Source organism: Leptinotarsa decemlineata, unplaced genomic scaffold (assembly GCF_025532065.1).
Source record: "Leptinotarsa decemlineata unplaced genomic scaffold, Ldec_3_MD MMD2_P_RNA_scaffold_12, whole genome shotgun sequence".
In the NCBI taxonomy this organism is placed as follows: Eukaryota; Metazoa; Arthropoda; class Insecta; order Coleoptera; family Chrysomelidae; genus Leptinotarsa; species Leptinotarsa decemlineata.
The window spans coordinates 4,733,670-4,761,340 of record NW_027412526.1 but is presented as its reverse complement, the minus strand read 5'-3'; the positions used below and the strand labels follow the sequence as shown (position 1 = coordinate 4,761,340).

At 36.5% G+C, this 27,671-nt stretch overlaps 1 protein-coding gene across 1 annotated transcript in view; it reads left to right on the top strand.

Moving 5' to 3' along the window:
* Positions 1 to 22,547, top strand: part of Arms (Ankyrin repeat-rich membrane spanning) — a 91,416-nt gene extending 68,869 nt beyond the window's left edge. The window contains 6 exon segments of the mRNA XM_074172491.1: positions 11 to 146; positions 217 to 311; positions 4,134 to 4,248; positions 4,251 to 4,289; positions 16,244 to 16,429; positions 21,564 to 22,547. Coding sequence (XP_074028592.1) covers positions 11 to 146; positions 217 to 311; positions 4,134 to 4,248; positions 4,251 to 4,289; positions 16,244 to 16,429; positions 21,564 to 22,417 — 1,425 coding nt within the window. The 3' untranslated portion in view covers positions 22,418 to 22,547.
* The last annotated feature ends 5,124 nt before the right edge of the window (positions 22,548 to 27,671 follow it).

The window sequence follows — 27,671 nt, the reverse complement described above, 5'->3', positions numbered from 1 at the left end:
TGATTTTCAGTTGCTGAAAATGTCTTTTGGTGATTGGGAGATGTTCAAAGTCTTGTTGATAACGCTCAGAGAACACGAAATCACCAGCATCTTGCAACAGGATGAAGTTAAACCTGTTAGGGCCGCCAAGCAAGTGGAAAAAAGAAGTAGGTTTCTTTTTTAAATATTAAAGTGATTCAGAGTGAATTATAAAATCATTGATAGTCCCTTTTCCAGATAGCGTGAGTAAGGGCAGTGGAACAATTGAAAAAGATATGGGAAAAATGCAAGTTGACGGAGTTCAGAGAAAACACAGTAATATTGAAAAACAAGTAAGTTTTTTTATTTCTTTTATTCGATTAACTCAGTCAAAACCATTTGAAAGTAAATCAAGCCTGCAAATGATAGTTGAAGTTCACTCTTCAACAATAGTTGGAACACTTGGGTTTATGAATCTTAGTTTCCTACTTGAAGCACTCATAACCTAATTTCGAATGCTTTCATGCTTTCTTAGTATCAGGTATGTACAATCTGATGTCCTGCTCTTAGTCTAGAATAGTCTAGTATTTCTGCATGAAAGCACGACCTTCCGAAATCTATGATTTTATATTCTGAAAAGTATTTTTATCTTTATTAATTTATTTCGATGAGAATTTATATAATTCCTTCGATCACCTGTGTAACTTGCGAAAGCGATTTAAAAAAATAGATAAGTAGAGGTAGATAGATATTCTTCAGTTAGTTTATATTTGACAGGTGTAAAATATGTCAAAATGACGGCGTTTTACGCTTACCTCTATACCATCCGGATTTAAACCCCAAAGAACTGACATGAGCAACTGTAAAAAAAAGAAACTTTTGAAATGTAATTTAGTGATTATAATAAACATACAGATTTTCAGAATTCATCATAATTTGTATTGTTTTTAATGTTAATTTATTCTTACATTGTATTTTATGGTTTCATGTATATTCCAGAAATACAATTAAATTTATGGCGTTTCAAAAGAGAAAATCAAATTATGGTGTCACCACATAATGACACATGGATCTTAGTGGTGCCTAAAATTCAACATAGTAACTTTTTCATGTAACCGTTAAGATAACGGAGATTTCGAATTTTGTCAGAGGTTTGGGATACCCTGTAGATTTTTCAGTGACCAATTTTTTTAAAATAACACCCATTATATTATTAGTTTATTTTATAAACGTTATAAATTATTATTTTTGACGAGATAACTGTCGACTGCCATTTAAAATGCTGGTTTCGACAACGTTTTTCATTAATTTCTTACCGACTAATCGCGTGCTGTTGCACAGACGTGGTGGATTCATATTACGAAGCGATCCAACCTTCAATTGTAAATTATGCGGTGGCTTGCCTGGCAAATCCAATGAGTTTAAAGATTCTGTTGGATAATTCACAGCTTCGGTGACATCGCAAACTGTATGTACGCTCGATGAACGAAAACTGTGTAGGCAGTGAGAGAAGGCTTAGGCCTCTTTTATGCATGTGCAGTTGTACGGTTTCAGTGTGGTACCGTCGCTATGCAAGTTGCAACCGTTCAGGCGGCTGCTAGATCTATTAGTACAGTGACAAGAGAAATAGAATGGATCCGTGCGTGTTATATTTTTTGTTAATACATCGCAAAAGCAAAGAAGACAAAGACGGTGGGCTGTCCATCTTATTAATAGAACACGATCCATCGATGGGGCCTTCCGAAACTTGTACATAAAGTTAAGAGAAGATCGACAAAAAATTCTTCATCTATTTTAGAATGTCTATTCAATATTTCGACGAGCTTGCTATAAAAATAAGTAAAACTATCAGACGTCAACCATCCACAGATTCTTTTTGATATTATTTCAGACGACATATCCTAAATAGCCGTTCGACATCTGATTTCCTCAATAAACTGTTCTGCACCGTCTGAACTCATTTTGAAAAGTATTCACTCGGACTCGGGGCTTGGCAACAGAGCGAATGGCGCCAACAAAAACGTTGAACGACTGCATAAAAACCTCTATATGGGTACGTGTATTTGAAAATGTATAATCACAAAATATGGTCGGGCATCTGCGGTCTAAATTTATATTTTCGGCATGATTACACGGACAACCGCACGTTTGCCACATCCGACCGCAAATTTCTTGACCGCAACCGCATAAAAGGAAGCACTTGCTCCTACATACATAATTTTTGAGCGTTTTATGCCGTTCGGCTGCAAACCGCACAACAGCACGTGCATAAAAGAGGTCTTATTGTGTGAGATAAACCGGCTTCGTTCTCATAACTACTCTATGCTGTTTACTGAGTGAGAAGTGACACCAGTAGACGCGTGGCGGGAATAACTGATCTATGATCAGGGTTAAAAATGACTTAATTACTGAAATTACTGTTGGAAAATAGGGGTTGGTGATAGAGAGGTAAAACTTGAGGGTTATATGTATTTTTAATGCCACATCATAAAAAATCAATGTTTGGGGTGAAGCACCAGTGACGGCTCGTGCATTGGAGAACAGGGGAGGCTAAATTCATAAAGACTATATATACACAGAAAAGCCCGCCGGAGGCGCGAACATTTTTTGTGGTGCCGCACCTATTTAAAGCAAAATACGTAATATTTGCATAAATGCAAAGAAAAATTGTGTATTGCCGAAAATTATACGTATAAAACTGACCATTAAAAAAACAAAAACAAGAAAAGGGGTTGTCTTTGAGTTATTTTAAAAAAGTGCCAAATTGTGAATCATATTAGCCCCATAACATTAACAGTTCCTTGTAATTGCCGCGATCAATCGAATCTTCGGTTTCATCGTGTCCACGAAAAGCTAATTCTGGGGAACCCAAATAAATCGTAATATCGATAAGCCTTTTTAAATTCGACCTATTTTCCCTAACCTGATTATTAACCTCTTTTTGAGCTGTATCTGAAGCTGTTTCTATATTTTGTTTGATAAACAATTTCAATATACTAGAGGAAAATATATGCTCCTTAGATTTAAAATGTCTTTCTGTAGAACGAGTTGAGTTTTTTCATTCGGATTATCCTATTCTAGACCACGTTTGGTATTCGGTTTGCACGGAAAATAAAACAGAGGCAACAAAAAAGTTTTTCTCGTTTAATGGAGCCGGTTAACCAATCGCATTTATCGTACCAACTAATATTAAATCCTCGATTTTGTCGATTATCTGACGCTTTAATTGAAATCAAATTTGGTTGAGGCCTTCCTAGAGTTAATAATGTAAAATTTATTATCATAAGATAAAGACTTAAAATCATTTGTCAGCAACCAATGAACTATATCGTCAGATTTTTTAATTTCGTCCATTTCGTACAAACACATTAAAAATATTACTAAAAAGCACTGCTAAAATACAATACTGCCTGTACACACATAATACACAAAGAACAAATATCAAAAAACTCTAAACCGATTTACCTAAATATTTTTCAGTCCCGGTCCGTCACAGCATCCCGTCCGAATAATTAAATGAAAAACAAACGCAGCCGTACAGTAACGGAAACCAACTGGAGGCTAGCCTCCTCTAACGCTATAATTTCTGCAACTAAAAGTACAAATCGGGACGAATGTCGCTGGTTGGATCGGCTTCGCAAAGCTTGTGTTTTTTAAAACGGTCGGAGGCTTAGCTCCCTTGCAACGTATGGCATTCATCATTTCGGGTTGATGGTTTATTCGTTATTCGTTCATGGGCGGTGCGTTTGAGGTTTGTTGATGCAGGATACAGTGTGGTACGTGCTTCGTAGTGAGCGATAGTGTTGTTACGGGCATATCATGTATTTATATTAAAAATTAATTGTAAAGTAATGATACTCAAGCATGTTTAGAAAAAAATAATCATAATTATTTGTCAATATCTTTTAATTTATTGCGATGAATAGCCTCAAATTTCATGGGGAGGCTAAGCCTCCCTTGCCTCTTCTGACGAGCCGCCGCTGTGGAGCACCTTTATCACTTAGGGGTATGAAAATTAGATTACAACCTATTCTCAGACCTACCGAATATACATATAAAATTTCACAAAGATCGGCAACTAACACATCACTTATGAAATAGTTTTCAATTATTGTTCCGCACCATAAACATGTGCTATGTTACTGGAGAAATAAATTCGTTATCGTTCCTTTTAGGTGACACTGGAAGAACAAATGATATGTGGTGCCCTGCAAACCCTCAACGAAGAAGCTTGCGAGGACGTTCTTGAAGAAACGGAGGAAACTAAGATAACGATAGAGCCTGATGTCCCCAAACGTCAGTCATTCCTCCCAGTCCCGACGCATCTCAAGGTGAATCTCACAATGCACTTACACAATCACTAGCGAGTAATTTTCACTTTACCGAGAAAAGCAATAAAAGAGTCAAGTACGTAGACACCATCGTACAAGTCGAGTATCACAAACCGGTCGTACAGTTTCCGAAACCCAGCAGTTCGGGTCTTGACGATAAGGGTAATTTTGGTGATGGGCATTGATGGTAACGATAATATGTTGGGTTCGAATGGTGATGGTCGAAATGATGATACCATCCGGTAACATGTTCGTGTCATTCCAGTATTCAGGACAGTATTAACAATGATGTACAAGGGTAGTCTGAAAAGTTTACGACCGAAAATCTCTGTCTTCCGTGCGCAATTTTCAGATGAAGGAACAAAAAAAGTCACTTGGGGCCAGATCTGCTGAATGAGGCGGATAGTCAAACAATTCAAACCGTAATTCGTGGATTTCCGCCATGACAACCGTTGAGGAGTGAGACGGTGCGTTGTTTTGGGACACCCTATAGATCTGTCAGTGACCATTTTTAGTTCATTTTATATACGTTATAAATTATTATTTTTGTCGAGATATTGTCGACTGCCATTTAAAATACTGGTTTCGACAACGTTTTTCAATAATTTTTCAGCGGCTAATCGCGTACTGTTGCACAAACGTGGTAGTTAGTTCTCCCTTTGCAGTCCACTGTTTAGACTGGATTTTTATTTCGGGCTTTCAATGATGTATCCAACTTTCATCTAGAGTAATTAATCGACGCCGAAACTCGGATTTATTGCGCGTAAACTGCGCCAAGAGAGCGTTGGAAATGTTTATTCCAACACGTTTTTGGTCTAACGTGATCATTTTTCACTGAATAATCGTGTGGTGTTGCACAGCCGTGGTAAGCAGTTCTCCCTTTGCAGTCCACTGTTTAGACTGGATTTTTATTTCGGGCTTTCAATGATGTGACCAAGTTTCATCTCCAGTAATTAATTGACGACAAAACTGGGATTTATTGCGCCTAAACTGCGCCAATAGAGCTTTGGAAATGTTCATTTCAACACGTTTTTGGTCTAATGTGAGGAAACGCGGCACCCACCGCGCGGACACCTTTCTTATGCCTAAATGTTGATTCAATGTGAGGAGCATTTTCTTTTGATAGGTTCATAACCGCTGCCCCTTTACACAGAGTCCAATTACACAGAATTCAACTTTTGTTTCATTTTCTTAGGCGTATTGCCTTTCATTACATCTCGATACTCTATTTTGTCCATTTTCATAAAAACACTCGCATCAACTCACTTAAACGTCTGTTAAATAACAACTGCGCGTCCAAAATGGCTGAAACTTTGATGAGTAACTGTCGACAGATGAACAATGAAATTCACAATTTTTTTATTTACGGGTGCTGCCATCTTCATCTTGGGATCGGAAACTTTTCAGACTACTCTTGTATATGATCATTCGAGCACTTTACTAACCCTTTCGGAAGTTTTGTGGTTTGAATTATATCTTTCACTTGTCTTCACGTCAGTTTTGGAGATTTTTCATCAGATGTTATTCCTGCAGAAATTCCTTAAGTTAAATAAATCGTCGTGATTCCACAGAGTACATTTATAATGATAATGTAGATGCTACTTCCCTAATAATGATAATATCTTTAGTAGCTGTTTGTCAAAACGAATCGAGCAACAGAATTTTCAAGTTTAAAAAAAAAATGGTAGGAAAGGCTTTACACGATCTATTACATGTTCTGTGACCTACGAGTGTATATTTAAATGTTTTGAAATTACATCAACTGAAGATCAATGTTGTAATTGAAGGGACATTCCATATTTAATGCTGTTGATACATCATGAATACAGTTCAGAAAAAAATTACCTTCATTCATAAACATGTCTATAATAGTTCAACCGTTAATTCATCTTGAGTCGCTCAGAATTAATTTCAGTGAATTATCTTTTACGTTTTCAGAAATGGAAAAATTAATAACAATTTACCATGAGATTTTCACTGGTCAGTTTACAAAACCGCAACACGAGTTTCGCTGTACAATAGTTTAGTTAGGTGTGCTTGACGACTAATGTAATGTTTCTGGAATTCCACAAATGATATAACGTTATCATTGAGCAAGCGATGCTGGTGTAAAATGATGGGGCCATGTTTCATCCATTGTCACATATCAACGCATAAATTCGGGTTTCTTCAGGGTGAAACAGCTTCCAACACTCAGAATCATCAATTTGTTGTTGTTTTTCGGTCGATTATGAGCACGATATCTCCAACTGATATATTTACAGCCTCAGCTATCTCGATCAACATCACTTTGCGGTCATCCAAGATTAGTTTGTGGACTTTTTTAGGGCTTCTACTGCGTGCCTCGTTCTTGGTGTTCATCTCACCTCGTTTAAAATTGGCAAACCACTTATCAACGCTTGATTTCCCTTGTGCAACGTCCGAATAATGTTTATAAAGCCGTGCAATGGCGTCAACAGTTTTTTTTTTTCGACAAAAAGCAATGCTTTTACGCAAACATCCTTTTCATCCATTGTTTTCAAACTAACAAAAGTTGCTTTACTCAAAATGCTCTATCCCACAAACTAGTAGTCCTACAGCTGTGAAATTTGTTCATGTGTCATTTGAATGCTAATAAACGTATGGATTTAATATTAGTTACGCCATCTGTGTGTCAGCCTACGAACTTACTATGAATTTCATTCATAATATAGAAGTAGGTAGAAGGTCCTTTGATTCAAATTGTTATATAAAGCACTAATTATATAGAATTTAGTCAGTATGATCACGCCTGAGGATACCATTGTAAGGCTAAACACTTGTTGCGTTTTTGTAAAACCGTTTAGTGAAAATGTTACATTAAAGTGTTTCTTGAACACTCCAAGTAACTATAAAAAAATAATAAAGAATCAAATAGTTGCCGTGGGAGGCTATTTTGACCAAACTTCGATACTAAAAAATTGTAAAAATTGCTATCTTATGCTTCACAAGCGATAATGTATGTTATTCATCATATTGTCCGTTACTTTATCTAGTTTATTGTTCAAAAAATAAAAAAAAACATTTTATTTTTTGAATAAACGGTTCTATTAAAGTCCTCTTCGTATCATTTTGAAGAAAACTATATTTTGATTACAACTTTAAGAAATTATGGAGGTTGGATGCCATTTTAAGAAATCCAACTGACTTCAAAATGTTACCAAATTTTTATATTTATTGAAAAAATATTTCTCAAAGAATTTAAAATTTTATTTCTAGATTCAGGTTACGAACAAATATATGAGTCTGTTAAACTCTGTTAAAGATTTTCCGTTAATCATGTGTGGCCCCCTACGAACGACAACTGTCAGAAGTAGACACTCGTGCAGGCTAATCATTAACGAGGTCTCACCTTTCAACGTGCGATTCCTAGTACGAGATGTTTCAACTATTTAAATATAAGCCATTTTCCCAATCACTGTTGTACCAATTCCCACTCTATAATAGTGATAATTTATTTTCTCAAGAAACATACATAATTCAAAACTATAGCAAGTAAAAAAAAGATGAATCAGAACAGAAACTTAAATAAATAGTAATAGTTATAGTGCGACACCTAGTTGGTTATAGATATATATCACTAGTTATAAAGTTATATAATTTCTGCAGGGATTATTTTTTCTTTGATTCATGTTGGCAAAATCCCAGACTGGCCGAAGTTGAAAATTTCACTCATTTAAATATCGCTGGTTCCTGGGAATAAACTAACACTCTCCCCCATTTATTTTCACTCTATGCAGATATTGAATTCACATTTTCCGAGCATGTGGAACTTAGTAGAATTGGTAGTTTTTATTATGAAAGGTTAGTGATATTTTGAAGTTTATTTATTATTGTACGTAGGCGTTTCCAATTTGTATTTATTTTGTAAATTAATAAAGAAACCTGGAATTGCATGTGTTTTTATTTTGGTTTGTGTGTGAGGGCTGGTCCATCACAATGTAGCGATTTGATTTTTGTTTATCGACAGAGTATGAATGGCGAGAGTATTGGATTTGTAGGTATGTCTCTCTTTCAAGCTTGCTTCCGTAAAGTTGTAATATTTGTGTTATATCTCAAGAGTTGGTGTGTTGTATATTAGTTATTAGCCGAAATGTATTAAAAAAATCTGGAACTTTAACAAAATATTAAACAATAACATTTTTTTTACTGTTTTTTTTTTTGTTTTTGTTTTGTTTTTGCAAAATTCCCCCAATTTGTATCAACACTTTACAATTGTCAAGAATGGGTTGAAAATCTGTAGAGTAACATGTAGAGTATAATATTAGGTACTTTTAGTTTTGTCTTTTTTAATGTTGTGTTTTTGTAGCTCCATATATTAGTGATTATTTATTCTACTTTGTTGTGGTATATATTTATCGACATTGATGTTGTTGATTTTTTTTTAAATTTTGATTCAACATAACTTTCTGTAACCGGGCCAAATCATCACAGCAGCACCAAAAACTTGCTTCAGCAGCAGCCGGAACAGGTCATCAGAAGAGGTCTGTTCCTGTTCCACAACAACGCCCGTCCGCAAATCACCGTCCGAAAATTAAAGGAATTGAAAGGCCTTCGACTTTTGAAATTCCGATGTAAATTTGAAAATTTTGACATTAAACTTGAAATTTCTACTTTGAACTGGAAATTACGACTTTAAACTTGAAATTTCTACGTTAAACTCGAAATTACGACTCTAAACTCTAAATTATGACTTTGAACAATCATAATTTCGAGATTAATCTCGAAACTTTTACTTTAAACTCGAACTTTCGGCTTTTAACTGAAAATATCAACATTTAACTCAAAATTTCGACTATTAACTCAAAATTTCGACTATTAACTCAAAATTTCCACTTTCAACTCGAAATTTCAACTTTAAACTCGGAAGATCGACTCTACACTCGAAATTTCGACTTTAAACTCGGAAGATATACTCTACACTCGAAATTTCGACTTTAAACTCGGAAGATCGACTCTACACTCGAAATTTCGACTTTCAACTCGAAATTTTAAACTCGAAAGTTCGACTCTAAACTCGAAAGTTCGACTCTAAACTCGAAATTTCGAATTCATACTCATAATTTTGATTTTCGTTTCGGAATTTTGAGTTTATACTCGAAATTATTACTTCAAACTGGAAATTTCGAATTTTCACTAAAAATTTCAACATTTAACTCGGAATTTCAACTATTTACTCAAAATTTCCACTTTTAACTTGAAATTTCGACTCTTAACTGGAAATTTCGACTTTCAACTCGAAAGTTCGACTCCAAACTCGAAATTTCGACTTTATACTCATAATTTTGATTTTATCACGAAATTTTGACTTTATACTCGAAATTACTACTTCAAACTAGAAATTTCGAAAATTGACTAAAAATTTCGACTTTTAACTCGAAATTTCGACTTTTAACTCGAAATTTCGACTTTTAACTCGAAATTTCGACTTTTAACTTAAAATTTCGACTTCATACTCATAATTTTGATTTTTATCTTGAAATTTTGACTTCACGCTCGAAATTACTAATTCAAACTGTAAATTTCGAATTTTAACTCAAAATTTCGACTTTGATTTCGAAATTAAATAACAAGATTAAAGTTGAAATTTCGAATTCAAAGTGGCCCTTCTGCGCTTCATGTATTTTTAAAAGGCAACTTAATGATTTAATCAATTTTCAAATAAAAATCGTCTAATATTACTTTGATTGAGTGGGATAATTTTGTCAAACAAAATAAGCTTGAAAGAGTTGCTTGATATCGCAAATATTTCAAGAGGCAAGTATTTTTGTGTTTTTTTTTAATCATGAAATTGTGTTTTTTTTTTTCAATCGCCAAATTGTGTTTTGGACACCCCATTGTCAGTTGTGTGCTGTTAGTGAATTCAATAGCTGTGTATCGTTTGTGCATGTGCATGTTTGTAATATTAACCAACTTGCATGCTAGAAAATATTAGTGATGATTCACCAAAGTTTGCTGTGGATCATGATCTATTTATTATAAGTTGCATGCCAATTGCTTTTCCTGTCTTCGATCTGTCATGTATGTATTTGTTTGAGTATTGTCCCAGTTTGATGTCTCAGGTTTTTTGAGAAATGTTGAAGTGAAAACGGTTTCAAAGAGTGTTTGTTGATTTATTGAAACAAACCCACTTGAATTGAGTCAAGTAGAAAATTGTCAAGCATGGATTTATAAATACCCTCAACGAAAGCTAGGAAATCAACTTGTTGAACGTTCTAACAACGTTCTTTTATTTATTTATTCGGTATAAAGGAAAAACCCTAATGAAGAAAAAAGAAATGAAACTGTCCATGTTGTTTACCACTTTTATTTGTAATTAACGTTACTGCAGTTTCGTCCTATATGAACATTTTCTACATCCATCAATCTATTGGAAAACGCTAAATTACAACGTTTTAAAATATACATGTATAAAAATATACTTCAATCCAAAAACAGTTATAAAATTCGAACGAATATTGAAATAAATATATAAAATAAAAAGCCACTCAAAAACTAAATGCTAAATAAAACAATTATTACCAATACCAGCACTAAAAACTAGCAAACATACAAGGTATAAATCTATAGACTAAATACATAATTGACTGCAGTTTTTTTGAAGACCTCCAAGGAGGTTGTTAAAAAAAATAGCACCAGTTTGCTGGTAACAACACTTAATATACTATTTCAAGAACTCCGACATGAAAAATAAACTGTTTTCAAATTATTATCAGGTAGTACTACATCATTGATAGGTTTTTTCGATACAAATTATAGCATTAGAAACTATAAAAGGTTCAGATAACTTTAAATGTATTGCAACTTTTGTTCAATTTAAACAATAATGAAGTCATCACAAGACTGTTTATTAGGAAATATAAAAAAAAATATTTCAAATAAGGTTTCCCCAAAGTACACACAGCAATGCTTGCCAGAAAACAACTACTTCACCGGGTGATACCAGGACGAACATTGAATTATATCCGACAGACACGCTGTCTGTTCAAAAAATGAGGTGGATTTTCATTTTTATCAAAAAATATTTATTTACTCATCAAATTATAATCTGTCCCCATCGAAGTAGTCAGTCAGATATAATATACTGTTGTGAATCATGCCCTAAAGAAAAAAACGCCGGCCGCCACTGGTAGCCATAAACCAGTCGTGACGTAGCTAAGAGCGCGCGAATATACGATGTTCGCTGCTGCTCTAGATGTAGCGTGAATAAGTCTACAGATTTCGAAGGGATTTTGGCAAAATTTTCTAGCGTATTCGTTTACGATATATAGACGCTACCCACAGGCATATCGACACAGTCAAGTGGAAGTTACAGTGTGGTACGCGAAGCGATCTAGTACGGCGATAGACAATCGAATTATAGTAACTTTTAGTTGAAGTGTTTATTGTATTTAAAGTGAAATAAAGTCAAGTTTGATTATTGTTCAGTGGTTCATAAGCGAATCGCTGACAGAGTAAAACGCTGTCCTTTCAAGGGATCTCTTCAATCTTGGGAGAGGGAAAAAGTCGCAGGGAGGCAAATCAGGCGAATACTCTGGCTGAGGCATTATTACGATGTTGTTTTTGGCAAAAAGATTACGAACAAGCAATAACGAGTGTTTTTCCACATTATCGGTTGTCTTCATATTGCTTCTCGCAAGCAAAGCATAACTTTAAGGTAGTACTCCTTATTGACCGTACGACCGTGTAGCAGGAACTCTTGATGCACTACGCCGCGGTAATCGAAGAAAGCTGGAAGCATTTGATCGAACTTGGCGTACAATTTTTGGTCTCGACTCTTCCATTGGTACGATTACACTTTGGTTTCAATGTCATAACCATATACCCATAATTCGTCACCAGTTATGACATTTTCAAGCATATCTCACCAACAAATTAAACTTGCCAAACAGCTGAAACTGTCAATATATGGTCGAGACGAGTGTATCAACATGAAAAAATGAAAAAAATCGCTAATCGAATATATGTAGCCCGCGTAATTTCAACATCCATCTCATTTTTTAACAGTCCACCTATTTGAGCAAATTTCATCGGAGTGGAAGTTATTGAAAATGGTTCTCATTCATCCAGCTGCAAGAATTTGCTGAAATCAATTGAGTGATCACCAACAGACTGGTTTGAAAATAATACTCCCCTTCAGTGCAGGACGGTTCTAACCAAGGCATCAGTTTGTTCAGAACTCGACTGAAATACTCAAAGATCCACCTCGTTTAAGAAAAGAAGGAGCATTTTGTGTCTAAACTTCAACAGAAATCTAAATAAGACTGAAAACTGTGCTTGTAAGATATAATTCAATGTCCGTCGTGGTAGTAGCCAGGGTTGTTATCAGTGAAAACATGTATACCGGCAATTTCAAACACATGGATTCTCTAAATTATTCAAGAAGGATCAAACAAAACATGTACTAAAACAGATGGACGTCCGACTTTCAGTCCCCTTATAAATTTCAACACTTCAGGACAATTTTCAGTTTGTGTATGACAGCGAGCATTACTGCCTCGCCTTTGATGCCTGCCGCAGTTGTAGATGAAACGTCAGGCGTAAAAACCTGCAGATTAAGGCTAAGAAACCCGAAACCAAAAAATGATTTGTTAGTTGTTTGTTAACAATTTATTCCTAATGATTTCATAATATACACCTCACGATTTGATTTCCACAAACTTCATTCGAAAAATATATATCAGATGTTTCGCTGACACAGTGATTTGAAAAAACAAAAAATTCTTGATGAGTTTGCAATAAATTGAATGTGCTGACATCTATTGTGCAGAGTTTAAAGTTTGTATCCGAGCAATGGGGAATGTTCCTCAATTTGGGTTATTACAGCAAATGCAAGTTTGAACAAAGAATAGTTGAGTTTAATTCATGAGTTTTTCAAATTCACTTCGAAAAGTATTCAAATTGATGTTCCAAATGTTGGGTTTTAATTTTTAAAGGGATTTCTTTCTAATTCACATATTGGCAACAGCGCCTATATCAAGTTGAAATAATTTATACGTACCTAGATATTCTACTTTAAAAAAGGAAAATTATCTTTGTAAATCAACAATTAAGGCAAAATATAAATTATAGTTCAATACCACCTCCACAAGCCACATAAACAACAGATGTTTCGTTATTTATTTATATAGAGGAAGATAGGTTAGGCGCACAAAATGTCATATGTCACAGAATGTCTCTGAACTCGGAACATAAGTAAACAGAACAGCACGCCTCTGAAATATGTTATCTTTGTTTGTCTCATACAGGTAACAGATTAATTGTACTTTATTAGCTATAACCGATGTTGCCAAATGATGAAATAGAAACGAATCCCTTTAAATGTTAAATGCATTATTTCATTCCTCTTTTTTAAGTATTCAAACAATACTTAAATAATATTTAAAAATGCGTTGTTTTAGAGCTCTTTTATGAAAACTACTTGATTTTCGTCAGGAGAAACATTCCCCATTTTGTCTTCAGGGGCAATGCTAAGTGAAAGTTTCAAAATTTGCCAATGTAAATTTATTTCTTGACTTTGAATTTTCGAAATAATGTCACAATTAATATAAAAAAACTTCAATAAAGCTATGGTTGAGGTTATTTTGGTGAAATACTTGATACTTCTCAACATGCAAACCTGCCAAAAGTGTCATTTCTCTAGTTTTTATAACCACCGGACTACATAAAATTTGCAGATTTGGCAACATAGGATTTATATTATTGTAACCGACTGCAGTTGTAGCTTTTTAGCAGAATAACTCTGCAGAGAAATGGGTTCCAGCGAAGTTATTTTGCTAGAAAATTACAAAATGGCTGTGGTTGTAGTCGGCTGTAACAGTATAATAAAATAAATACATATCCGATGTTGCCATATCTACCAATCGTATGGAACAGTGACGGGTTTTGAGTGGCCGTATTTCTGAAGGTTGACCGGAGCGTCAACGTTAGACTTCATATTCGTGATCAGCGGACAGAAATAAGTATGTCTAGTTGAAAATTTAACAAAAACTAGCCCTGCCCCAATAACAAAATGTTACTTGTGAGCAGATAGAAATTCAGTAGAGCGTCAAAAATTCGAACTAATTGGGACTGGGGAGGGTTCGGATTTTCGAACATAACCTAGAAACTCCTAGTTACAATAAAAATAATAGGGTAAATGAAAATAAAAACTTTTGTGCTTATATAAATATATTATACATACATATTGTATTTTGATCCAGAAAAATTAACTCATTTTACAAAAAAAATCACTGCATGCATTTTCACAAATGTATGTATGTATACACAAAACAATAAACACAACTGGACGAAAGCACCAAATTATTTTATTTGTTTCGAGTTTTGAAACTCTTTTTCTGCCGGACAAATCCTTCATTCGTTTAACTAGCAGGAGCTGAGCTTTGACTACATTCAGACTGCATTTCGTACTAAGACATCACTGCTTCAGAATATGAAGGTACAGCGTCGTCTGCTGCGTTGGGTTTTGGTACAGCTATTTTCAAAATACAAATTGTTATCCATTAAAAAACTTTGTATATCATCTATCCTCGAATTTTTATTCGGTACTTTGATAAGCTGTCGCGAACGTCAAGAACTATTCGCACCCAAATTTGGGAATAATGTGTTTTCAAACCATTCCTCCAAAATATTAGCTTCCATGATCTTATGATAGTCAACATTGCAGTCCTCAAGTTTTTTTCCACATAATTTCAAAGAATTCTTAACCTATCATTTACTTTCTCCGCAATGCACAATGATTAGTCGCCATCCTTTGTTTGCAGGCTTGTTAGGCGTACACATTCTCGAACCATCAGTCCTCCCTTTCGTAACTGTGTCGTGAGTGTCATACCAAGTTTCGTCCAAATAGAAAATTTGCCATTGTTCTCGTCTATATTTAGTTATTTGTTCTATTTGTTACGCGATTCCACTATTCTTCTGCTTTCCATAACTGCTTGACGTTTGTTTATTATTTTAAATCTAAATCCTAGTTTCTTTATCCAATTCTGAAGCAGCAGCTCACGTTATGGCCGGAAGTATTCAATTTCTCCCTTATGATTTCTGTTGTAGGAATCTTATTGCTTTTGTAACAGTCGTATATTATTTTTTTCAATGATTTTATTGGATGAACATCTAAAGGTTTTGGTAATCCCGTATCGCATCGCGTCTTGCGTTCATAAGGTTTGTTTTTGACTATTTTACGTACAGTTGAGAAAGGAATTTCGGTGAAATTTGATGTTGCTTATAATAGTTTGTTTCCCTCGAAACCAAACTTTGTGTTTCAATATTCAAATGCATCCGAATTTTATTCACTGGTATCTCTTTTCGCATCGTTCACCATCGCTATTGGAATCACTACACAGGAAAAAGTCTGCGTTGTTATCACACTCGTTATTACTATCAGTTCTTGTCCAAGGACGCCACATTTTAAACAGGCATTTTAAGTAATTATACCTGCACCAATATCGAATTTCATCACTCAAATCGCGATCAGTTCCTGAACTGAACGTTGACAACACGACAGCTCGCTTTCTATTCGTCACCGTAACATGACTTCAAATTTAATTTTATGACTCTCCAGCCAATCATAAAACCCGGTTAGTAAAAATCATCCAATACGAACCGCCTATTCTTCAGTCCACGTGGACTAGTTGACAGCGGCTTCATTTCTATGTATTGGTTTTTTGGCCTTTGAGAGCGCCGAAACTTTTAAGTATGCACAATGCTGTTTACTTCGACTATACACTTCACATGTTGGAAGTGAGCGTTCGTAATTTTGACGTTCGGATTATTGACGCTCTACTGTATTTTCGTTTATGTTTTCCAGCGGATCAAAGCTGTAGATCAGTAGTCACTCATAATGAGTGGAGCTTAAATTTCATAACCTAACACATGGCATGAAGAACGCAACTGTATTTCTTTCCGAAACCTCAAGCTTAGTCGCTTATTCTGTTTAGATTTTCTACGAGGCTATCGCTCTCGCACCAACAGCTCTAGCGGGATAGGTGAGACAGATTTTGTTTTGTTGCAATCCTCGCCTATAGGTCACATGCACTGGCAGCCTGTCAGTATAGGCGTCGCTGGCAATTCTGAAAGCCTGAGCGATCAGAGCTCCAGGTGCAGTTCGCAACCCCCCTCTCCAAGTAAGTGCTTATGGTGGATGATGCTCTACGGCAGACACGAGCAATATATATGTGTTTTCCGAATTATAAAAGTGTTTGTGTGAGAATGCTTTTGAATCCTCTTTAAAATTGATATCTATGTTTTTATATATGATGGAATCGGCCGATACTTGATAAAAATCCATAACTGTGGATAACTGTGTGATTTTCACTGGACAGTTTCACAAAAACGTAACACGTGTTTCGCCATACAATGGCTTCCTCGGGCGTGTCTTAATAACTAATTCTACACATTCAATGCTATATATATATACTTGAATATGTTTTCAAATGTGGAAAATGGAACATAAGCAAAGGTAATTTAACTCATTACAAACTTAGGTAAAAAAAAGGTACTTAAAATTCAGGTACTTCAAATTGAAGAATAAGGTATATATGAATTGAAGGGGTTATTTTTTTAGAGTGAATAATTTTTGGGAAAGAAAGTTTTTGGCTTTCTGCTACTCCATCTTGATACAAAAAAAAGGATGAGGGAATCTTCCAAAGAAAGGAAAGAAGTAATCAAATTTGAAAATAAGTAACTCTATACATGGATGTGTAGATCATGCAAAGAAGTAACTTTCAGAAACAAACTGAAAGAAAGTCCTCCTCTTTCCCAAAAATTAATCACTCCTAAAAATATAACCCCTTCAATTCAAATAAGATTCCTCTTGGCTGGAATTAAATCAAATAGGTGAACAAATGTCATTACGATGTCACCGATGACATAAGCAGATCAAGCTTATTCCGTGACAATAAAAATTCGTAATTCATGAATGAAGTGTGTGTATTTTCTATAATGTTATCCAATTTGGTAATGAAGAGCCTTAGGGCAAGTGTCTTTAGGCGAAACATCGATGTATACGAGTGAGGATGACAGTGTTCCATGTAAATGCAATTTGTTACCATTCATTTAAAGTAGAACTCATGTGAATGATATCTGATTTTTATTCCACAACGAATGTTTGAAATACAAACTGAGTAGAGAAAAGTATCTTCTGTATAATTCAGTGTTCATATGGAAGTATTTGTTTCGAAAGAATTTTTTTCTTTTGTATAATTCAATGTTTATATGAAAGTAGCTGTTTCAGGAGGACTTTCTTAAAGTTTGTGTCTGAAAGTTACTTCTTTGCATGATCTACACATCCATGTATAGAGTTACTTATTTTCAAATTTGATTACTCCCTTCCTTTCTTTGGAAGATTCCCTCATCCTTTTTTTTGTATCAACATGGAGTAGTAGAAAGCCAAAAACTTTCTTTCCCAAAAAAGGTATATATATATATATATATATATATATATATAAATAATATATAAATAATGTTGGCACTAGTCGTTAACACCATAAAAAACCTTTTTGGCTAAGAAGTTAGTATAATTTTGCCCAATCAAGATTTTCTGCTAAATATATACCCAGAAACTACGAAGCAGAATTTTGGTTCCTGAAATTTGGGCCGTTCGATAAGAAATGCATGGTAATCTTGCAGGTATTAGTGTCGTTGGATTTATCACTGTGTTTGTGTCGTTTATATGTATGAGGAACAGAACCGACCCCAACACAGATTCCTGTGGTACTCCTTTTTATAAAGGCAAATGTGATGAATTTGAATTAATCAAAAAAACACTTTGCTTTGTCTCTAGGTTTGACTCCAGACACACAGTTAAAATCGTTCATTAGACCACTGGAAATACTATTTCTGTATTCTTCATTTTCAAATTCCTCTTCGATTTTGAAGGTTATTAGTGTCTAAAATCATTGTAATTATTGTGTAAACCTTTCTTATGCATACAATGTGTCCAAGATAACGAGGTCTAGCATAGTAAACAAAGATGGTTAGAGCTTAGTTGAATGACGTTTCAAAGTTTACTAATTGAACGTGCTATATGAGTGAAGTTGTCGCCAAACAAATTTTTGTAGCAACGAATTTTTTTTTGTTTTTGTTTTCCTAAGTTCCTATATTTCAAGTCATGTAATTGAGCTCTAAAACTGACAACTTATGTTATGGTTATGGTGGACGGTATCAGCTCAGGGACTCTGCCTGTAACTAAAGGTGTTCCTCAAGGATTCATCCTTGGTCTTTTACTATTCAGCTTATATATTTGCAACTTCCATTAGTCGGAAGAAAAATGCAACATTCATCATTATTGTACTTCTCCTTTCAGGTCTCCGACATTGATTCTGCTCAAAACCTCATCAGTCGTAATCTACAGACCATCTTTGATATTTCATCAGCTCGTAAATAGGAGTTAAGCTCCAAAAAGTCGGCAGTAATGATCTTTTGACCGAATAAACTTTGAAATATTACTGAAAATAGTCTTCATATTCATATAAATGGTGACGTTCTGTCTTTTGTAACTGAACTTAGGCCTATGGTTCGAATCTGAACTGCACTTTACAAAACACGTTAGCCATTTGATCCAAACGTCTTTCAATATCCTGAGGCAACTGTTTCCAAATCGCGACTTACTGACCAACAAAATCAAAATAAAATTATGTGAGGCGCTAATCATTCCGAAAGTATCATATCGCGATAGCATTCACGGCCCTATGTTACTTCAATCTAATTCCCTCCGTTTTCAACGAATCCAAAACAGTTGGCTTCGTTTTTCTTTTGGCATTCGAAAATAAAACCACATATCACCGGTCATGAAGAAATTATGTTGGCTGCAACTAGAGAAACTCAGGAAACTGATCTAATTTAACTGACTCTAATTTTCTCATAGTTTCCGATATTCCCATACTGGACCCTCCTCATCTTCGACACGGAGTAGGTATATTTTGTTTAGGCCGAGCCGAAAGCTAATTAATAATAATATTAATCGATTTCATTCATCTCAAGAGATATCTTATTTGTATTTACATTATTTGAAGAAAACCTAATGACGAATGGGGGAAGTGTCAGTTAAAGCTGCTTTTCAACTCAACACTTCAAGGGAAGTTTAAAAAACAATAAGAAACTTGGTTGAGTTTTCGACACTGAATGAGGTAACATATCAGTCTGACAGCATATCAGTCTGACAAATGCACAAGGCCGTCATTCTTAGTTCAATGCATCTACTCAGGTTACACGATTCTTGTACCCAATGATCATACACCTCTCGCTCTGGTGAGTGATTGTTGGTGTTTGATTAGTCCCACTCAACATTTTTGGTGAATAAAATACTTCGTGTGTTACCTGAATTGAATTGAATGCTCCAAATAATCTACAGTATGTTGTGCTACAAATATAAAATAGTAAACTGAATACAGTCTTTCAATTGAAATGAAAACACTGCTCTTATGCTTCAGAAGTTGCTCATGTCTGCCGTTTTGTAAATATTGCAGCTGTTTTTCCTGGAATTGGTAAGACTTTTCGCTTTGCCATGGTAACTGCTTAATCTGAATTCTTTTGTAGTCATATCTACCCCTTGAAGAAAACTCTTGAAACGAACCTAATATTCAGTAACTCACTTTTTCTCCTGCATTATTCAATCCCATATCTCGTGTATCTGTTTTCGAGATTATCTCGGACTTATATGCTTGAAGTGGCGAATACTCTGGAGGTAAATTGCTGAAATCATTCATTTTTGAAAGATTACTGTTTGATAAAATTAATTCAACAACAATAATTATGTTCTTTAATCCATTTCTGTTCAATTCCGTTCAGTTGTCACTATATTTGCTATGAGATCTCTGTGAAATTCTTTATCTACAGAGGAAAATTGGGAGTGAGAATTGAAATAAAATAATATTTCTTTTTTTTTGGGTTGGTACGAGATACTTATCAACTTAGTATGCTGAATTTATTTCGCCTTGTCAATTCACCACTGTCACTTCACTTGTCAACTGTCACTGTCAAATAACTAGTACTATGGTTCTGCCGGAATTCTCTTCAAGTTCAATTCATTCGGACCAGGGCAAAAGCTAAGAAGATGGTGGAATGATTGACAGGCATTTAATAAGCTACTATTTCCCCCATTTTGTAAAAACCAAAGGAACTAGGATCAACTGATGGGTATCTTTCTTTTGACATATTGGAGCTGCTGACAGTTCGAGAGATGAAACTTATCGTTGATTTGATGTTTGGCAGATTAGTTAAAGCAATTGGTGTCCTTTCCGGAGTACATTTTAACCATAAAACATCCAGACATGGTTTTTGTAGGCTTATTGATTATAAACAGACCATGGAGAGATGCGGAAGATTAGAGAACTAATTGACAACTCTAAAAATCCTGCCAAACACCTATCATTTTAAATTTTTGTAATGTAAGACTCCGGTTCATACTTGATGGGTACCAACACGACTTGATCCTTTATTGGAAGTCAACATTTAGATGATGCAAACGTTGGGTTTGCAACTTAAGGTTCCCACATTCAGTTTTTATTGAAATTTTTCAGATCCAGATGCTTTTGAATGATGATAAAACATTATTTAGAGCCCACGGCTGGTGTAAACTTCAAAGTAGGAATTGGTCAATTGAGGCTGAGCCTATGGCTGCGCAACCTCTGCTGCAGGCAGCTAGTAATAGAAATAACCAGGAAATTAATTTCTGGTAAAAACATAATAATCTGCACTGATAGTAGACAAACCCTATTAGCCTTGAACGGACAACGTGTTACCTCAGGGCTAGTACTAGAGTACCACCGAGATTTTGCCAAAGCCTCGGTAGATAATAACATTACCTTGAGGTGGGTTAAAGGAACACGAAAGGAGTACAGGTAATCGCATTGCCAACTCTTTAGCCAAGAAACTGGCTAAAGAGTTGGCATCTTTAGCCAAGAAACTGGCTAAAGAGTTGGCATCTTTAGCCAATAAACCGGCTAAAGAGTTGGCATCCACCTCGGGAGGATGTACAATGGGTCATATGTGGCCTAATTGCTGTGGTCCTTCACTTACCCTCCCTACTGCTTACAGAAACATTATTTAACCTAGTTATTGGTTCCTCCTGTTCCTTAAATTTGGGAAAACTCGAACAGTAATTTTTCTAGTTGATGGTGAGGTTAATTAACTCAGTGAATTGTTGAAAATATAAGGCCTCCACTTCAAATTAACGTAATAATGTCAATACAGTTATAACTATAAAACTCCTCAAGGAGAATGAAGATTATAAATGGAACCATCAATTTTATTTTGCAGTTGTAGAAAGAAAGCTCTCTGTCGGTAGCAAACATTCCAATCTGAAGTCGGGGGAATCTTCTAGCAAGGGCAGGCACGTCGTCATAAAAACTGACTATTCGGACACCCATCCCCGAATAAGCATCAGCACCACCTCATCCTCAGTAGCGTACGAGAACCAGCTCTCGAACAAAACCCCCCTACTCAGCGAATACAGGCACACAGCATCACAGACAAGAACCAGGCCCAGCTCTCTGAATCTGGTTAAAAGCGACAGCAAACCGCTAAAGTCTTCACTGAGGAACAGGTCCAAGTCCATCGATAACAGCCAGAAGCTCGAGAAGAAGGAAAAAAAGGGCTTCGAGAAGCTGCACAAGCTGAAAGAGAAACTGTTGCATTCCAGCCCGGACTTGAACGAGACAAGTGACAATGAGAGCACGCCTCTGGTGTCAGAAATGTCAACGCCTTCCAAGTCTGGTCAGAGCTCCGAGATTAAAACCCCCAGCTCTAAGAGCCTTCCACTATCTCCAGCATCTCAGAAGAGCCTGTCTCCTGATAAACATACGACCAAATTCACTCGCAGCGAACTTAACCTCACTGATACCACCGAGGTGAGTCCCACAATGTTACTGTCGGACAGCGTCTTCATCGAAGATAATAATGGTACTGAGCACCAAGGGGAGAGGCAGAGAACCATGTCGGATGATATCAGTAACTCCATTCTGGGGTATGCCAGTTCCATCGGTCGTAGCAATAGTAATTTTAGCTTGCATAGTTGTTCACAGAGTTCAGGACGGTTGTCCAGGCAGAACGCTTTGGATTCGGAGGAGAATCTTACAGATGTATATTGTGATCCTAGCGGTAAGCAGGAATAGGTTCGGGTTTGTACTTAAGTACCAGGAATTTGTGCAGTATTTTTAGATAAGGTGACAGGATGTTTCTGTTATTGTGAATATACATTATATATTTTAAATGTCGAATAAATCACTGGTTTCGTATATTTCATTGCTGTTTTTCTTTTTGTATGGAACTTCATATTTTCAATGGCTGAAAATATTGATTCGAATTAAAAATTTCTAAGTTCTGAGACCGAATTCTATGTTTAATTCCTACAATTAACTACGTCATTAATTACATCGAGACGACCACCGATAAGTTTAGGAGAAAACATCATATCCTTGCCTGTAATGTACACCTACGACTTTGTAGGTAAGTGTGGCAGATACCAGACGGAAAAACAACAACTAACCCAGCTAATAACAATAATTATTATTGTCAATAAGAATAAATCTCGTGGACAAAGCTTGTGAAAAATACATACAAATGTAAGTATAGAAATATAAAATGTGAATATAAAAACACATACAAAAAAGTAGAGTTAGAAATAGTTCAATATCGAAAGTTTGTCTCAACATGGTTGTGTACAGACGCAGTAGAACGGGTGCTATAAGAATGGCATGTAACCTCAAATAGGGACATATTTTTGTAAATGAGGCAAACCGTTTCCAAAATGATCAAAGCAATCACTGTTAAAATTTTTTGCTCAGCGAATGTGTGTCTGCATGATTCACGAGGTTTAATTTTACACATATACCTGATAGCCCGTTTCTGCAGTACTAATACAGAGAGAAGTGCTGATGAATTGCATACTCCCCAAAACAGTATTCCATAACGTAGGTGGGATTCAACGAGGGCGTAATACACCGTTTTGGTTCCCGAATTTATTGAAGTTACTCTCACTGCATAACATCCAGAACAAATTTTACTTTTAACTTGTTTAATATGCTCAATAAATTTGAGCTTGTTGTCAATGTGAATATCTAGAAATTTAGATTGAGTCTCGTTCTTGATTACTAAGTTATCACCGAATGACAGGTCATCAAGACCACATCTATAAATGATAAAATGTTTGTTTTAGTGATCAATTGAAGGATAGCAAATTAGCATCACACCATTCCTTGATTTTTTTCATATTAGTAGATGTTGCATTGTGTAAATCATTTGAGTTTTTGTTCCACAATATCGTCGTGTCATCAGCGAAAAGAGTGAAATTTAGAGAAATGCTCAAATTTGCAAAGTCATTGACATAAAATAAAAATAAGATGGGTCCCAAAACTGATCCTTGAGGAACACCACACAAAATTTCCCTTTTTTTCTGAAAGTCCTGTTGTTCTTATCATTTGATTCCTTCCTGAAAGGTAAGATTCAAACCATTAAGCGTCATTTCTCTGCCGCTCAGAAAGCTGAAGTTAAGCCATCAGGCACCTGCGCAACGTCTTCCATTTGGAAGATTCTCCGTAAGTAACTTCCTGCATATGAAAAGCTGAAATTGATTCCATTTGGTCAGGACGATCACCGATAGACCGGTTTCGGAGTACTTGCTTCTCGTTAGTACCGGGAAGATCATTTCACGCTTCACGGTGTACCCCTACTTGGCTGGGGTGGGATGGATGAGGAAATTGTTCATCCGTTAACGGGGGACATGAGGGCCTCATTCGATAGAGTGTCGGAGCCTTCTATATCGGGAGGGATCGTCTACAGCATAGTCTATAGCTTCCCTAACTTACGGAATTTCGGCGCTATCAAAAACCCGCCGATTCCTCGACTGAATAGACTGCCGAATGGAAGACAGCTGCAAATCTCTGCGGATGGCTTCATTCCGCACGAACCAAGGAGCATTCACAATCATCCTCATTAACTTGTGTTGTAGTCTCTCCAGAATGAAGATATGGTAAATTTTCGTTATGTGGACACCCGGCGATTTTGAAAAAATTTTTGACTGTACTTACGTATTTTGATGCGTAGATTACGAATCCGAGAAAAAAGCGGCGCTCTCCCTTATTTAAAAAGTTACGGCCCTTCAAAGTTCAGAAAAGGGCAACTTTACAGCCTTCTTTTTTACTACACAAGCATTTACTACACAAGCATTTATTCACTAGGTCACCTTTACACCTTATTCCTCCTTCTTTAACACTTTTCACTTCAATAATCAACATTTTTCTTATAAAAAACTTAATTTAAAAACGAATGCTTCTCCTGGTGACATTATTCTATTTTTAGGTTACTTTACTAGTGACATTTCAGAAAAAAGCGGTTGGTATTTGCCGTCGCCTACTATTTCAAATTCGTAATACACCACCAAAAACTAATTTACGATCTAAAGAATGAAGGTAAAAAACATTTGAATTACTTCAGGAATATGGACTGCATCAGTCGTACCAACCATATCATTAACCTTAAGAACGTAAAATATAGTGATATGTAACCAAAAAGCAGCTCCGTACATTTTTTAACATTTTTATAAGAAAAATGTTGATTATTGAAATGAAAAGTGTTAAAGAAGGAGAAATAAGGTGTAAAGGTGACCTAGAGAATAAATGCTTGTGTTTTTAAATAGTTCATTTAGTGAAAAAGAAGGCTGAAAAGTTGCCCTTTTCTGAACTTTGAAGGGCCGTAACTTTTTAAATAAGGGAGAGCGCCGCTTTTTTTTTCGGATTTGTAATCTACGCATCAAAATACGTAATTACAGTCAAAAATTTTTTCAAAATCGCCGGGTGTCCACATAACGAAAGGTACATAATGTGCGGGTTCCAAGTGAGCCTACGCTCTATTGGAAGGCCGAGGTACTTTACCCGCGCTTGCCAGTCAATCCCCCTTCAAGAGATTCTCACTTTTCTGGCCGGAGAAGATTTCAATCTTCCCATGGTTATCGCCTGAGTCTTGTTCGGGTTCACTCGGATCTTCCAATGGAGATACCAGCGCTCCATGGAAGACGAGAGGAGAGCCGTGTCATCGGCGTATAGGGATATCTTCACACGCTCAGGCCTCGGAAGGTCACTGGTGTAAAGTGAATACAGCGTTGGGGAGAGCACGGCCCCCTGTGGCTTTCCAGCGAGGATCTCTCTGTTGTCAGATAGAGAGCCCTCTACTCTAACCTGAAATGTTCGGTCTTTCAGGAAATACCCAATCCACCGGATCAGGCCCCGAGACAGGTCGGACGCGATTAATTTGTGCAGAAGGCCTTCGTGCCATACATGGTCGAAGGCCTTCGAGATGTCTAATAGAACAATGTACACTTTTTTGTTGGTCTTCCACTCGTGGATGGGTCCTGAAGAAACATTTAATTCCAACTAGTCATAAGCTCTATCTGAAGCTGATTCAGTAGGATATCCACTGCGCCACCTGCAGGTAAAGTCCGGAAACAACTCCACAAACACATGCTCCTGGGTGGGAGTCAGAATAATGATTGAATATCTTCCGGGAAGGTGCTTATGGCATGCTTCAGTTTAGGTAAAAACACCATACCCTTGTCTCTCATGTTAAACTTCGACTTTGTAGGTACGTGTTACAAATACCCGACTTTAAAACAATAACTAACGCAGCCACTGCCGCGCAGAAAGCTGGAGTAAATCCAATAGGCTCCTGTCCATTCGTCGCAAGTAATTTCCGATGTATGAAAGGCAGAAATTAATTTCATTTGGTCGAGACTTTCTCTTGCAGGTGGCGCAGCGAACATCTTATTGAATAAACTGCAGATAGAGCTTATGATTAGTTGGAATTAATTTTGCTTGTTCGGGGGTATACACAGCAGACGTTCCCAAGCCGGAGGACAACAACAAGTTGGCACTCTACGCGGACGACACAGCTCTGCTGGCGAGATCAACAAGCCAAGCGCACGTCACCAGATATTTGCAGCAACAGGCAGATAGATTAGAGGAAAGGACCAACCTGCGGAAGATCAGTATAAAACCCTGACAAGAGTCATGCAATACTGTTCACCCGGAGGATAGTACACGGAGGATGGAAACGTTATCTTCAACGTACAAGAGATTCTGTGGCTAGAAGCTAGATACCTGGGAGTCAACCTAGACAAAAGATTAACGTTCAGGTCTCACGTACGGCAGAGAATAGGAATAGCGACAAAACTTATTAGCAATAATAGGTCGAAGAAGCAATATGGGATTGAAAGTGAAGCTGCTGATGATAAAGACCGTAATATTACATCCTGTATGCCTGCACTGCCTGGGGCCAGTGCGCAGCGACATACAGAAGACAGATCCAGTCGTTTATGAACTCGTGCATAAGGGCTGCCGTAAACGCTCCAAGATATGTATTGAAAAGGTAAATATTCCGGAATCTAGACCTGAACATACACCTCGTTGACGCATATATGAGAAAACACGCAGAGGACTCGTTTGACAGAATTCGAGCGCACGGCAATCCAGCGTTAAGCGATCTACATAACGTACTAAACAGGTATGACCCCAGATTCCGAAAGAGGGGCAAACACAGGAGGCCAACGAAGCAGAACCAGAGGCCACCCCCGAGAGTCGCTATCAGGCGGCTCCAATATAAAAAATTTCTCAACCAGACTTCAAATTCATCTCATTTTCAGATTCACTGCAAATGCAAAAATCAATTAGGAAAGCCATGATAAAAGCAAACATTAGATTGGAAAGTAAAAGCACCTAAAATCTGACTTTCGACTAAAAGAGGTCAGATGTCAATCTTGCTGAAGTACCCATCAATAAGTTGAGGACCACTCCGGAGGAGCGGGGGTGGATGGACGAGATGGAACGTTCTACACACAGTAACCGCGTGGAGAAGATTTTAACTCAGGGCACTCAACCCAGGAGGGGGTTTGTTCGGGATACTTTCACTACATCTGAAATGACCCTTCCAGTACTGACAGGATAAAGTACTCCGAAACCGGTCTACCGTGGTCATCCCGACCACGGTGGCCGCGGTGGTAGTGCGTCCGACTCACGATCGGAAGGTCGTGTGTTCGATTCCCGCCTCGACCAGATATTTTTCTCGAGAGAATTTATCTGGTTGAAGCTGGAATGATTCTGCAACCGTGTTAGGAATCACACGTTAAAAGGTAAGACCTCGTTAGTCCTTAGCTCGCACAAGTTTCTCAACTTTTGAGAGTTGTCGTTCGTATGGGGGCGGCAGCTGATTAACGGAAAAACAGATGTTTTTCCAGAATAACAGAATAAAATAAATTTCTGTTTTTCATATACAGGAAGTTACTTGCGACAAATCTTCTAAATGGAAGACATTGGCGGAGGTGCCTGATTACACATAATGGCGAGGATGAAATCAGATTGATAATACAAAAACGTCAAA